General features: G+C 35.5%; 2 protein-coding genes across 2 annotated transcripts; one reads left to right on the forward strand and one right to left on the reverse strand.

Annotated features, from left to right (window-relative positions):
- Nucleotides 1–3,417: 3,417 nt before the first annotated feature.
- LOC149082227 (uncharacterized) lies at nucleotides 3,418–5,314 on the reverse strand. The gene is made up of 3 exons (XM_089235738.1): nucleotides 5,045–5,314; nucleotides 4,773–4,886; nucleotides 3,418–3,942 (listed from the first exon to the last, which is right to left on the reverse strand). The coding sequence occupies exons 1-3, from the start codon at nucleotides 5,288–5,290 to the stop codon at nucleotides 3,844–3,846; spliced, it is 459 nt and encodes a 152-aa protein (XP_089091864.1). The 5' UTR covers nucleotides 5,291–5,314; the 3' UTR covers nucleotides 3,418–3,843.
- Nucleotides 5,315–8,710: 3,396 nt separating this feature from the next.
- On the forward strand, nucleotides 8,711–13,244 carry LOC149082228 (uncharacterized). The gene is made up of 3 exons (XM_089235741.1): nucleotides 8,711–8,911; nucleotides 12,517–12,630; nucleotides 13,043–13,244. Exons 1-3 carry the CDS (start codon nucleotides 8,720–8,722, stop codon nucleotides 13,190–13,192), a joined length of 456 nt encoding a protein of 151 aa, XP_089091867.1. The 5' UTR covers nucleotides 8,711–8,719; the 3' UTR covers nucleotides 13,193–13,244.
- Nucleotides 13,245–14,054: the final 810 nt, after the last annotated feature.

Here is a 14,054-nt window from a genome sequence, read left to right on the forward strand (position 1 = left end):
TTAAGTCACCAATTCCTAAACCAAGCAAAAAATTCACACAACAAAGAAAACATCACCAATTAAGCCAGGGGGTCTTCAACGAATGGCCCCCCGAGCCACATTTCGGAGCTGTTTGTCGTGACTCGACGACCATTTCTAGAAAATTGTTGGAAGACTATTAATTCTAGAATTAATGAAGGAGATCATTTCGTAATTAATATTAATACAAATACAACGCCACAACAGGCAAATTGCCCAACGAGGTGGCTGACTTGAGAACATCATGGATCCCCGAGCCATTTTTGGAGGTCCTACCTACTACTGCTACACCACCCATGCACCCCGCCCGCGGAACCCCCAACGAATCGGTACATGCGGGAATGTGCGAGTACGTGTAGTGAAACCTGACGTGAAGTTGTTTGTTTCTCTGTAATGCTTGTTATGTGTAGTGCTGCCATCTGCCACCAGTTTTTCTAACCATGAGTGAAGTGTTATGATTGAATGATTTATCGTTGTAGGACTGTTGCTCTCTGGTGCGAGACGTTTTAACGGGGAGATCGGCTCGCATTTGCGTCTTGAAGTTAGGAACCACAGAAAACTAACTTCAGCCGACCACCGCTGTGGGGTTCGAACCCGGATCCTCGCATCGCGAGTCCGTCACTATAACCACTCGACCACCACAGCGGCAAATATGAAAGGAATGATTCTAGAATTAACGAAACAATTAATTTCATAACTTGTGGAAAAATAATAATTTATAAATCAATCACATTGAAAGAAGTAATTACGTAATTTGTGATATAAATTATTTCACAATTAATAAAAATGATAATTGCATAATTATTGAAAAATAAATCATTTCAAGGTATATCGAGAAGGAAATAATTTCAGAATTATTGAAAATGAATCATAATCAATTTCATGAATCAGTAATTAATCGGAAAATGTTCCAGAATTGGCGAAGAAAGTGATTTTGGAATTAATTGATAATTAATAAAAAATAATTCAGAGTAAATAAAAGTCCTCAATTATTTTTGCGCCAATACAACTCGAAGCCCCACCGGCCCTTTCTTTTGAGATGTCACTGTAAACTGCACGAGTAAGCGCATGTAAATCTGATTAAACGTAAACCATGTAAATCATAATCTAATGTGTGAATTTCGGGCTTTAGCCAGCCAGTTCGCGAAGTGGGGGGGGGGGGAAAGAAGAGATCCCTGGATAAAGTCCGATAACAAAAGACATGATTCAGGGTCATCGCCAAGTTGGCGCATTTTTTTCGTGACAATGTAAGCTATTTCTAAGACGTCTTTAAAATGTATTTTCTAGGGATTCTAGCGATGGCACACAACCATTTTTTTTCTCTCTCTCTCTTCACAGGGAGCTAATCTACTGCAGCTACTATAATCACACGTTGGTGATGAAAAATATGGATTTTGGTGCCTACCGAACCATCTTACATCAGCAAATCGAACTTTGGTCAGACATCTCCAGTCACTTCTTAATTTGCCAAGAAAAACCATGAATCATATCACTGCAAACCAAACTTTGACCAAAATTGTCTGCCAATTCGTGAAGTGGCCACACTTCGGGCTTTGGCAGTAACATATATATCGGGAGACCCTGAGTGGGACGAATAAAATTTCGTGGAATTCTTTATTACTTGTGTATGTATTTAGATTTACATGAACATTTTTATTGTTTAGGGACCGACAACAAGTTTTGTTACTTTAAAAAAAATCACTTCTAGTAACTAAGGATTTTGAGAAAGGCAAAAAAATGTTGTTTACCTTGATTTCCAGAAGTCATTCGATCGGGTCCAACATGGTAAACTCTTGAAGCGTTTACGCGAGATTGGGATAGGGGGCAACTTGCTGAATAGGATAGAATTGTGGTTAAGAGATAGGTCACAACGGATTATGGTGAACGGGGAATTTTCTGATTGGACGGGGGGGGGTCACAAGTGCAGCCCCTGAAGAAAGTCCCCTTGGCCCATACTTTGCACTTTTATCGATAAACTCCATCAGAGTATCGATGGGATTGCTAACAAATTCGAAAATGACGGGGTAGTAGGAAATCAAAGCGGTAGGGAGTTCCTCCAGGCGAACTTGAATATGATTGCAGCGAGGGCAAATGAATGGAGGATGACCTTTAGTGTTGATAATTGCAAGGTCGCTCATTTTTCGTTCTAACAACCCACGTTTTACTTACGAGTTGAATAGTATTACTATCCCGGATGCAACCAGGGTCACCGATTTGGGAATTCTCATTGACGAGCGGCTTAGGTTTCCTGACCATTGTTCAGCGGTGGTCAAAAAATAGAATAGACTGCTCGGTTTCATTCTCAAACAGGTCTTTTTGCGTTCTTCTAAAATCATTCTTCCGCTTTTTCGAGGCTTAGTTCGTCCTGGATTGGAGAATATGCTGTTTTGGGGACCATACCTACAGAAGGACATTCCTACATTGTTGACACACGGGGCTTGAGTTATTAAGAGAGACATCATTTTTGACGATGTTTACATTGGAAGACCGCAGATTTCGTGTTATTGTCGATGTCAAAATTTTCAGTGGGATATACATCCCATTGAAAATGGATGGACCATGAATTGTTAATACGCCTTCAATCGACTGCTTCGAGACCAATGTTGGGTCGGTAGGCTCAACACAGTCACCGCAGGGGTGGTCGCCTGAAGTTGGTTTTCTGTGGTTTCCAACTTCGAAGCTCGAATGCGAGCCAATCTTCCCTTTAAAAAATCTCGCCACAGAAAGCAACGGGGCTACAACGGTATAATTATTCAATCATGGCATTTCACTCACAGTGAGAGAAATTGATGGTAGCACTATACATAACAAGAATTACACAGTAACAAACTTCACTTTAGGTTCACAACACGTACACGCACATTCCAACATGTACCTATTCGTTAGAAGTTCTGCAGAAGAATGCGGGCGAGGTGCATGTGTGGTTTAGTAATTGTAGCACGTTTAAAAAGAAATACGATAAACATATTGGGATAAATGGAGAAGCTTTCCATACTCATATGAGACAACTATAAATATTTTCTATGGGCTGTGTATTATATTTTATAATATGCGTATATAGTTTTAGATTTCATAATTGCATTCTTAATTACGTGTTGTCGTGTTTTAGGGAATCATATGACATCCATTTTTGTTATGGGCAACTTTTTCTCAACCACCTCGTTGAGCATTTTGCCAGTTGCGGCCTTGTATTTGTATCATCAATGCAGGCCCTCTGGTTAGGCTCCACGCGGCCGCACACCGCTAAGGGTGACTCTTGTTTTACATGCGATTTGCAAACGTTACAAAAGCATCCCCCTCATGCATCATCGACATCGTACACTATACGGAGAGCCATAGAATAATCATTACAGTGGAAAATGAACGGAAACAAAACGAACGGATGAAAACAAATTTTTTGGATGTTTCAATTTTATATTTTATATGCTGATTTCTTTTTTTTATGCATCGGTCACATCAGAGGCGTACGCAGGAGGGGGGTACAGGTGGATTATGCCTCTCGCCCCCAAACTATCAAAAACTGAAAATTGGATAATATTTTTGGATATTTTTGTAAAAAAAAAAGTAGTGCTACACCGACACATTAAAATACCTTCATATGCTATCTTAATCAATTTCTGTTAATTTAAAATACGTTTTGTCGGTTAATAAAACAATGTTTTTCTCTTTGAGCCTTACCTTATGCCCACCAACCCGTTGTTTTAACATTCAATGGTTAATCCTGCGGACGAGACTGGTTGGCATTCAACATTGTTTTAGAGTAATAGCAAAAACGCTAATTTGTAACAGACATACATAAGAGATAAAAATTTGAATCTTCTCGCGCTAAGATTTTTTTGGACAATTGTATGCTTTGAAGATTAAGTTCTCCTTCCCCAATGGCTCACTGTACAGGAACAGAACGTGACAGGGTCGAACGGTTTCCTACAAGACAATAAAAATATATCATTAGCCAACTCGATATGCCTGTGAGAAGTTACGTAAAGATATCAAAAACTATTATGAATATAAAGACATCGGTCTTCCATATTTTGAAATAAAGATAGTACAAATGCTTCAATTTTCATGTTATGAAAGTATCGTGTTCTAGGTCTGCCTGCTCTCTGCGGAGAGACTTTTCTAAATGAAGACCTGATCGCATTCACTTGCTTCACCTTTAAGTTGAAAAAACAGCAGTAAAGCAACTTCAGCTGGCCACCAATGCGCCGATGATCCCCACACGACCAAACAGTGGTTCAGCCAGCCGGACACGAAATAAGCACAACTCTGACAACATAAGTAAGTTAGGGTTATACATACACTCAGAACACAAACATTCCGGCATGTACCAATTCCTTAGAAGTTCCACGGACGAATGTGCATGAGGTGCATGACGGTCATGTAGTACTATTAGCATATGAAAGCTAAAGAGAAATAAGTCAGTTTCATCACTTTTGTTTTTCCTCTGAAATGTGGGACTGACGGAAAGTTTTGAAATACCCAAATGAAAGAGGGTGCTTACGATGCAGATAACTTGTACCGGGAGAAAGAAGATAAGCCTAAAAGACTAAAAATGTTTCTAAAATTCTATCATTTTACAAACTGAAATTCAATATTTTTGTCCTGTCTTTTTTCATGTCTCTCTTACGTCATCTCAGCTAAAATTAGCAATCGTTTCAATAATTTTTCTTTTGATCTGAATAAAAATACTGAAATAGTGAGATAAGGAGATATCAATCGAAAGTTATGCGTTCGAAAATTGGCGTTCGACTTACATTTACTCCTTTATGGACACCACAGCAATCAATATCTTTGTATTCCACTTCGTCAGCTCTACATTTAGTTTCGATAACATCCATAGTGAAATTATAAGCGTCTCCACCAAGTATCTGTTGTGAATATAATTGTTAGATTGATTGATTATATTCATTTGTTTTCGAATAATTCATAATTCTAATGTAAGAGAGAAAACAAAATTAAATTTCAGAAGATCCCCCCCCCCCCCAAGCTTTACATAATGCTGACACGAACGTATATTTTTACTTACACGAATGTTGTAGTTGACTTGGACGTTCTTTATTTCTTTCAGTTTGACGAGATAAGGTGATTCGAAGTATTTAAACCTGACGCTCAAATCCTTCAGGACACTCTTCGCTGCCTCGATGGCTCCTCGATCGTTGACGTCGATATCAACGTAGCCACCGTCAACGATCATGTTGTCCGTGGCATTTAGGAGACAGATTATGAAGAAGCTTTTGACATGGTGAGATGCATATTGCACGGTGGACCTCATTTCAATTCAACCTAACATGTGAATATGATTTGAAAGAAAAGAGCAAGGTAAAAGGAAATAATTACGCAAGGGGAAGCAGGTGCTTATCTTCACAACCGAGCTCATCTCTGGAGATAAACGCACCCAAAAATACGTTGCTCCAATATTTTTTTTTGTTGAGACAAACATAGATGCACGATTGTTTGTAGGTCAGTACTAAGAAATGATAACGTCCAAACATCCAACGGGATGAATAATATTCTTCAACATTGACAAATAATGAAAATATGATGTATTTTGCAATTATTTGCATACAATCGTTTATAAGCATGCAAAATCGCACAATTTACAGGGTGCCCGATATAAAGGTTCCCAAAAGTAATGGACCATACTGAGAGAACCCCGCATGATTTGTTATGAAAGTGCTGCGCCGTCGATAGGGAGATTTTGCTCCAAGTTCTCTTCTAAAATCCCACATGTGCACTGTCGAATGCTGATTTGAGACGCTTTTTGCAGCAGTCGCCCTGACTGCACTGTTTGAGATGTATAAGAATGAAATTCTTCGGTACTTTTCTTTTTTTTCACAGAATTGACAATGAAAGGACACACTTACATTGACATGTTGGAGAACTTGGCTGTTTCACAGACTCCTCCAAACTTGATCATTCAGCAAGACGGTGCTCCACCGCCCTTTCATGGAAATGCCACCGAGTTTTTGAATAAGACCTCGACGTTGGATTTTATGAGAATGTCTGACCTTCTAGTTCTCGGGGCATAACACCATTGAATTTTTTTTTTTTTTTTTTTTTGCTTGGGAATTCATTAAAATAATTGCTTGTTCAGTAAAGCGTTCGAGATACAATGAAACCTATCTAAGACGGAAACCTGTCTTAAACGGAATCAAAATATAGTCCGTTCAACGATTAGTGCTTTCTTTGCACCTTTATAAAACGGAAATCTGTCTAAAATGGAATATTATTTCGGTCCTTTGACGTTCCGTCTCGTACAGGTTTCACTGTAATTCGAAACAGCGCATCTCCGCTGCAGTTTATTTAACAACACGTTACTAAACACTAGACAAGAGATCAAGTACTGTTTGGGCATCTGCAGAGCAACCAAAGGTGCTCACATTCAACTTTATTGACCTGCAGAAAAAATGCAGTAGTTGCCCTCTTTAATACAACTACAATTCGTAAATAATCATAAGTGGCATTCTTTTTTTTAATTTCAAAACAACACACACAAATACATGAATACAATACAATAATATACAAAATAAAGACAATAGAACGAAAACAAAACATACATTCTCCAGCTCTTTATGGCTGCAACGACCCAATCGGCCCGTCCCAGAGCTTAAAAATTATCTGTAATCAATAAACAGCAGTAATTATATTATGTGTAACACTGTAAATACATTTTGGATGACACTCTCACTATAATCTTTTGATACCTTTAGCCCGCGAACGCGTAATTATAATCCCTACTCTCTTAGTAACACAGGAAGCATTAGCACGCTGGTGATTGGTTACTGCTAGCAAAAAAGCTAGCAAGACGTCACGAGAGGCGGAGTTTTGGACGAAACTGAATTTCAAAGTTCATTGACGAAAAATGAAAGCATTTTTAATAGAATCAGTGAACGGATAGTTGGGCCCAGCTTCGCGAGCCGTTATTATTGTCTTGTTATTATTGTCAAATGTGAACCACATTTGATTAAATCAGAAACAAAAGGGGAAACATTTTTTAGTAAATCAATAAATGACAGCAAAGATGGAAAAAAATTGGATAGGTATCAGACCGAATCGAACACATAACCATTACACCAACGGCAGATGTTGGGTTCCAGCACATATAAATATATCTATTGTTAAACGTCGTCAGCAAAAAATTCACCAGGAGTGACGTAATGGTTTATCAGTCATTTCGGCCAATCACGATGCGCTAAATTTCTACAATGTAGCTAGAAATGTAGGGATTGTTTATAAGCAGCTCGAACACACATCCTTCATATATATATTTTTCTCCATCTTTTCAATAATACTCGTATGAATGGCTACTCGCTTTGAATAGTGGATAACGTACACGATCTTTTGTTTCTTGGATGATCCTCGAAAGTTTTGAAGTAGCTGTCACGACAGGTGACACCTGGAATGAAACAGTCTAATCAACAACCAATCTAGAGCTGGGCCAGATAATTTGAACACGCTTTTATTCACGAGTCACCTCATGTATAAGATAGTATGAAATGTTCTTGTCCGGAAGAGTTAATAGCATGATGCTTTCCACCATCCAACCAGCATGTTAAACTCACATTAATTTATAGCTAATGCAAGATTGGATGATCATAATCTAATATTTTCGGTTTATTTGGCCTTTTTTGGAAGTAAAGAAAAAATTTCAAAAATTCCTTGAACTTGATTTTTGTAAAAATCATTAAAAAAAAAATATTAAGAAAAACATTATTTTTAAATTTTATTTCTTATGAGGAGAAAATTATGCCTAAAAATTGTCCTTGTATTTATCAACACTATTTTAGATGCCTCACCAGTGTTTGTTCTTTCGATTGTGTTTAACCCTTTCACGACTAAAGGAAACATTTTTCCCCATTTTAAAATTGGTGATTGTCGTATTTAATTATAACCGTTTCTGCATTTTTTATACAGAATGTCAAAATAGAACGTATGCCGAACGCAATTACGTAAACGGGAACGTTTAGAAAAAAAAGAACTGTCAAACCAATTGGCTCCAATGATATAACATTCGCGGGCTGTACTCTGTTAGCAACCTTATGGTCCTGTAAGGATTAATAGCATCAGTATTTTGCATTATCTCCCCTCCGAAAGTTCTGATAATGAAGTTGCCATACACATAAAGCTGTTTTCTATATCGTACACAAAAGTGCAGTGCAAGAAACCACTTTACAGGGTAAAACTAACTGAATTTTAATCAGCAACTAATGAATAGAATTTTTTGGTGCAAACAAATGCTAAAATATGCATTTTATCGTGGTACTAATTCGGCCAACAACAGCGTAAATTTCGTGGCACCAGGTGATTATGCTATCTCTCGGTAACGATAACTGCTCTTCTACTACCGTATTTTTTCTTGGTCCGTAGAGTATCGTCACATCGAGGTTTCACTGTATTCCGTTTTTTTGTTTTGTTTGTATCAGTAGATTAAGTAGCAATGGTACTGATTGATTTACTAATCATATTGTATTCGTTCGGTTAATCGATGGTTCCTGTTTCCTTTCTCAAACTGGTGATCCAATTATAAAATTCGGATAACTGAAAGCTCGAGGAATCTGCATAATCACCGTTTCGAACCATGGAAATGGACAGGTGCGTGAATATATATCATTTTATCATTTTTTCCTCTCTCTTTTTTAGCTTGATAAAATTCTGTCTCAAAGGCTTCCGTCTTTCTCACTACTGAGTACGACCGATCAACATGATTCTGCGTATCGTTATTTTGTTTGGTTGTTTCCTTCCTATGGCTTTTTCTGCCGGAAAAGATGTTGACCCGAGTGACAAGAAAGTCGTGTTGATAGCGGACGTGTTTATGAGATTTGTTAATAAACTTTTTGTCACAAAATCTCTCAGGAGACTCGATAAGATAACGTACGCTTGGATGTCCGATTTGGTATGTTTTGTTCTTAAACTACGTATGTATATCTGTATATAAGGAGGAATCAAAAGTAATAATATTTTTTTTCAGAAGAAGGGAGAAGACTGTACTCTCTGAGTGAGTGAAAACGTAAATATCCTGTACACCGGGGTCTTTAACGCATGGCCCGCAGACCACAATTGGCCCCGGTGCTTTTTGTAGTAGCCCGCCGATCGTTTTCAGAAAATGATTGAAAGCATTGCAGAACGATTAATTCTAGAATTATTGAAAGAAATGGTTTCGGTATTGATGAAATAAATAATTTCGGAATTGAGGAAATGAATAATTAAAAATTTGAAGAAAGAAATAATTCTAAGATAAATGAAGGAAATAAATCTAGCAAAAGGAAAGAAATAATTTTTGAATTTCTTAACAAATAATTTCAGAATTAGTTACTAAATTAACGCATAAATTAATTAGAAAAATACTTTCGTAATTTCTTATACAAATTATTTGACAATCAATAAAAAGAAATTGCACAATTATCGAAAAAAATGATTTCAAAATGAATTTTAAAAAAAAATTTCAGAATTACTGAAATAATAAATAATCATTTAAAGTGATTTCAGATCAAAATTAATCTCAGAATTAATTAATTCAATGAGTAATTAATAAAAACTTTTTCAGAACTAGTGAAAAACACTAATCGAAATTGATGATTAATAAAAGAAATAATTAATGAAAGTTTTCGACTATTTCTGTCCATGTTCACCTCGGAGCCCCATTGGCCTTTTCTATTAAGATGTCATTAAATTACAGGAGTTGGTGGCCCGCGCGCCTCATGGGAAGTTTCTATTTGGCCCGCCGTGTCTTGAAGAACCCTGCTCTACTCCAATCGGCTAAGATGCGTTCTTGAGGAAAGGTCTATAAGATCAGTGTGATTTATTTCGTCGGGTATCGTTTTTATCAATTTCTGATATCTAATAATAATTTGCGTCAAGTTCAGTTTTATTTTCGGAAAACAACAGTGAACCTTTCGAAGTACTTCGAGAGACGTTTAACCCTTATCAGAAATTGCTCAACCTTTTAAAAACATCATATCTTTTTCATGAAGTAAGCTTTCTTCCTATTTTTAGCTGTTGCAAAGTAAGGGGCAATAAAAAAATTCGTTACATTGAGAAATCATCTTCACAAAATATCTGAGCTTATCATTGTTAAAATAAAAGAAAGGCTTTTAAGAAGTCGAGATATCTCGTCAATGCCTCTGAGAGGGTAAAAAAAAAAAGCTCTGGATCAGTGTTAAGGGTTTCACGAATGGTTTTCATGGTTCAAAGTTGCAAAAAACATAGTAAAGACCGACAGCTATCTGGGTGTTCTTCGACAAGAGGATGAAGAGGAAGAAAGCAGTCAAATCTTATCATTTTTATTGCTGTTGAACATTCCACAAATTGGAATCATCGGCTAGAGTTTCCTGCTGTAGCTGATGTCACTGAATTTTTACTACTGATTTTGCAGAAAGTAAATATAACTTGATTGCAAACACGTTCTTTTGATTTTCCTTTTTAAAATAAAAAAGCAGTCAATGGCTGAAGCTCATAAACTAAGAATAAATCATTCGACATTTTTTGACTTTTCATCAACGACGCTATTACTAGGGTGGATCGAAAAGTATAGGAAAATATTTTGTTTCGAAATTACTTTTGGCACGCGGGTGCGAAAGCTGTATCTTGGGTGTATTGGTTGCGTAATTTTTTTTATTGAAATCCATTCTTATCTTCAGGTGCCCCAAGCGCCCCAAAAATAGTTAAAAATTCACACTTTTATGAAAATGTATTAAAATTGTCAATTAATGAATTTTTTTTATAAATTCTGTGGAGTATTCAGGTACTAAAGTATAAACATATAAATAATAATAATTTTACAATACTACACGGAGTAAAAATTTTAAAATCAAAGCAATAAATCATAAAACTTATAAAAATATAACTTATATAATGGTTTTTTTAGTTGTATTAATTTGAAGATTTACATATTTCTAAATGTTGTAATGCTTTTTGATATTAAAATGTTTGACATTACTCCTTGACTTTATCCTATTCAATATGAAGTCGTGTCTTTTCCCCACACACACTTTCCGACGCCTCAGACACTAGGCGAATGCATCTTTCAACTGCTTAATGTATGGCATGAATATTTTCAACATTCCTTCCAACTTTTACTATACTAAGTAATTTTATACATTTAATAATAAGCAATAAATGATTTTTCATTCCCTTCCTATTCAATTTTCCCCGTGAAATCGATTATTTAACTCATTTTTTTTATTCAAAATTTACATAAAAATCGATTCTTGGCAAATATTTAAGTGACTTGGGGCACCGGGAGAAATTAATTGAAGTTGAAAAAATTTTGCATTTATGCTAGTATGCTTAAAAGACAACTTTTGCACCCCAAGTCGATTCTTTTACCCACATATTTCGATTTTTCAATCCACCTTACATGCTACGCCAAGTGATATCGATGGTCACGTACACTCACCAAGTGAGAGAAGATTCGCCTGTTGTGGCGTTGAATTTGTATTTGTATTGAATATTCCCCCTATCAAAAAAAAGAAAAACTGAAAAGAACTGTTTTTTAACGAATAAACGAATAATATAAACCAAATTTCTGTAATAAATAAGTAAAATATTTTGACTCTTTTTCATCGTAATCGGGACTGCAAGTAACTCTGAAAATATTACCCACATGAGCTGATCTTATTATCTATTTATATTCAGTAATGCTCCCCAAAGTTACGCAATGGGTAGTGACAACATCTAGCGCGTGAATCAATCTGGTAAAAGTACATTAAATATTGATGAATTAGAACCAATATTTTTGGTTAATTTTGATTAATGAGACACACCAATCGTTTAAAAAAAAAAGCATGTATGTACGATATTTGATAACACTTTGATCTATCAAAATAACTAAGCTTATTGTGTGCTTAAGCAGAGTAATTTTGTATCTAGTTAGTAAACAAACTTCCAAGATAGTTAAATACTTTTATAGCACCTTAAAAAATCAGACCAGCTTCGTTGTATGTGATGTTCTGATTGATGGACAATATATTCTTACTTGATCTCATCACATCACAATTAAAATATTGTTTCCATCTCAGCTGTTATCTCATAATGCTTTCGAATTATATTGAAAAACGAAGCTTTTTATCAAAAAAATAAATAAAATTCGCGTTAATTGAGGTACTATAAGTCAGGGTATAGCAGTATTTCTCAGCCAATTTTCTCATTCAGAGTATGTTATCCCACCTATGATAAAAATGGGCACATGTGTGAGTGACTCTCGGAGAGGAAAAAAAGTTTCAATCATTTATAAGTATGGTATTTTGTTGTTATTTTGTTTATTTATTATAATAAAATATTATATTATTTTAATATAAGGGTAATATAATATATATATTAATATATATGAAACGATACTGAAATCTTTTTTTCTTTGGATTTATGTGTTTCTGATGGGTAAAATGTTGTTTGATGCCACATATATATCTGTTGAATTCAAAACATTGAATATCTAATACAGTTGTGTTAAATAAGAAATATTTCAAGTATCATTTTGACTCTAGATTGTAATCTTCTCAGGAAAAAGTGCCGGTCGATGTCTACAAAATCGTAGCTGATTTGGTTGAAACCAAATGCCAAAGAGATTATGTTGACTACGATGATATCGAATGCTGTGAGAAAATTAACGAAAACGTATGTTTCCACACAATTATGCCATTGTTTAGCATTATAATTGAATTATTACTTTGTTTGGTGAATACGAATTAAACCAATTGCTGACGTTGGTGGTTCTCAAACTTTTCCTCATACACGGCTTTCTTGCTCAATTCACGATTCATCTGTGGCTCCCAAGAATAATTTGGTAGATATTTTCCCATGTAAAAAAACAATTCAAACATAAATAGGTGCACAATCATTCCAGCTCGCCTTGTCGCCATTGACAAAGATTGCCACTCTCCTAGAAGCCACGACGCTCACTTTGAGAATCACCGACTTACGATTGAAACGACAGTAAACGATTCCATTCAATTTATCCGTGTACTATATAATTATTTAGTAGATAGGATCTCTCCAACTGACTTGGTATTTTCTTTTGAATTTTCAGGAGAAACCAATCAATTGTACTATCATGGCATATGACTACAGGAATGGAACTATTGTGGCTGTACCCAATCTCTTTAATGTTCATCACTGTGGCAAAATTAACAAGAATCTTCCCAAGAAACAACTATGGCAAGAATTAGTTTTACCTTGAATGCAAACCGTATATTGTTCGGGTACACTAATAAAATATTTTCACTTCCTAGTAATTTTAACTGTACAATGAATTGTTCTTCATGTGGTGTTATCATTAGTCTCAATGGTTGTAAAATAAATTCCGAAAAGCAGATGGCGTTAAAAAATACATTGAAGCGTTGTTAAAGAAAATAATAATAATGATCCACAGTATACACCAACAGAAAAATTTGAAAAAATAGCTTTTCTCAAAAAGGGTCTACCTCTTGGCCATATTCCCAATAGGTGAAAGTAATATGGCCAATGAAGTCCTTAACATGCATATATCAACAAATCAACAGTCATTTTCGTGGGAACTTATTGATGGAATAAAGTTATTTAACAAAGCAAAACTAATAGTTCAAAACCAAATAAAAAATAAATATATTTCGTCCAGAAAATAAATTTCGTAAGCTGTAGCTAAATTACAAAACAGTGAATCAAAACTGACCATTCTCTTAAGGGAATTGAGACACGTTTCTGATACATAAAATCCACTTCTTCCTTGTTAATGAATAGAAATCGAGGATTCGAACCATGAATTGAGCAAGAGAGCTATTGCGGGTTAAGAACTACTGATTTACGGGGTGCCTTTTGCTCCCGTACGTTGAATATTTCTTTAAGTATAACTTCGAATTCGAAAAAATCCTGTTTGAAGAGAAAAAAAGGTTTTCAACGATTAAAATCTTTCAAGATATAACTTTTTAGCATTTCCAACTTTTAGAAAAAGTCATTATAGCCGATAAGCTGTGGCGTTAATAATGTAAAAATAGTAATAAGTGGTAACTAAAAGAGAGAGAGAGAGAGAGAGAGAGATGAATATCTACAGCCTTAGTGCAACG

This window comes from Pholcus phalangioides, unplaced genomic scaffold (assembly GCF_987345545.1).
Source record: "Pholcus phalangioides strain wild (caught in Gottingen) unplaced genomic scaffold, Ppha-v1.0 ptg000009l_1, whole genome shotgun sequence".
Lineage (NCBI taxonomy): Eukaryota > Metazoa > Arthropoda > Arachnida > Araneae > Pholcidae > Pholcus > Pholcus phalangioides.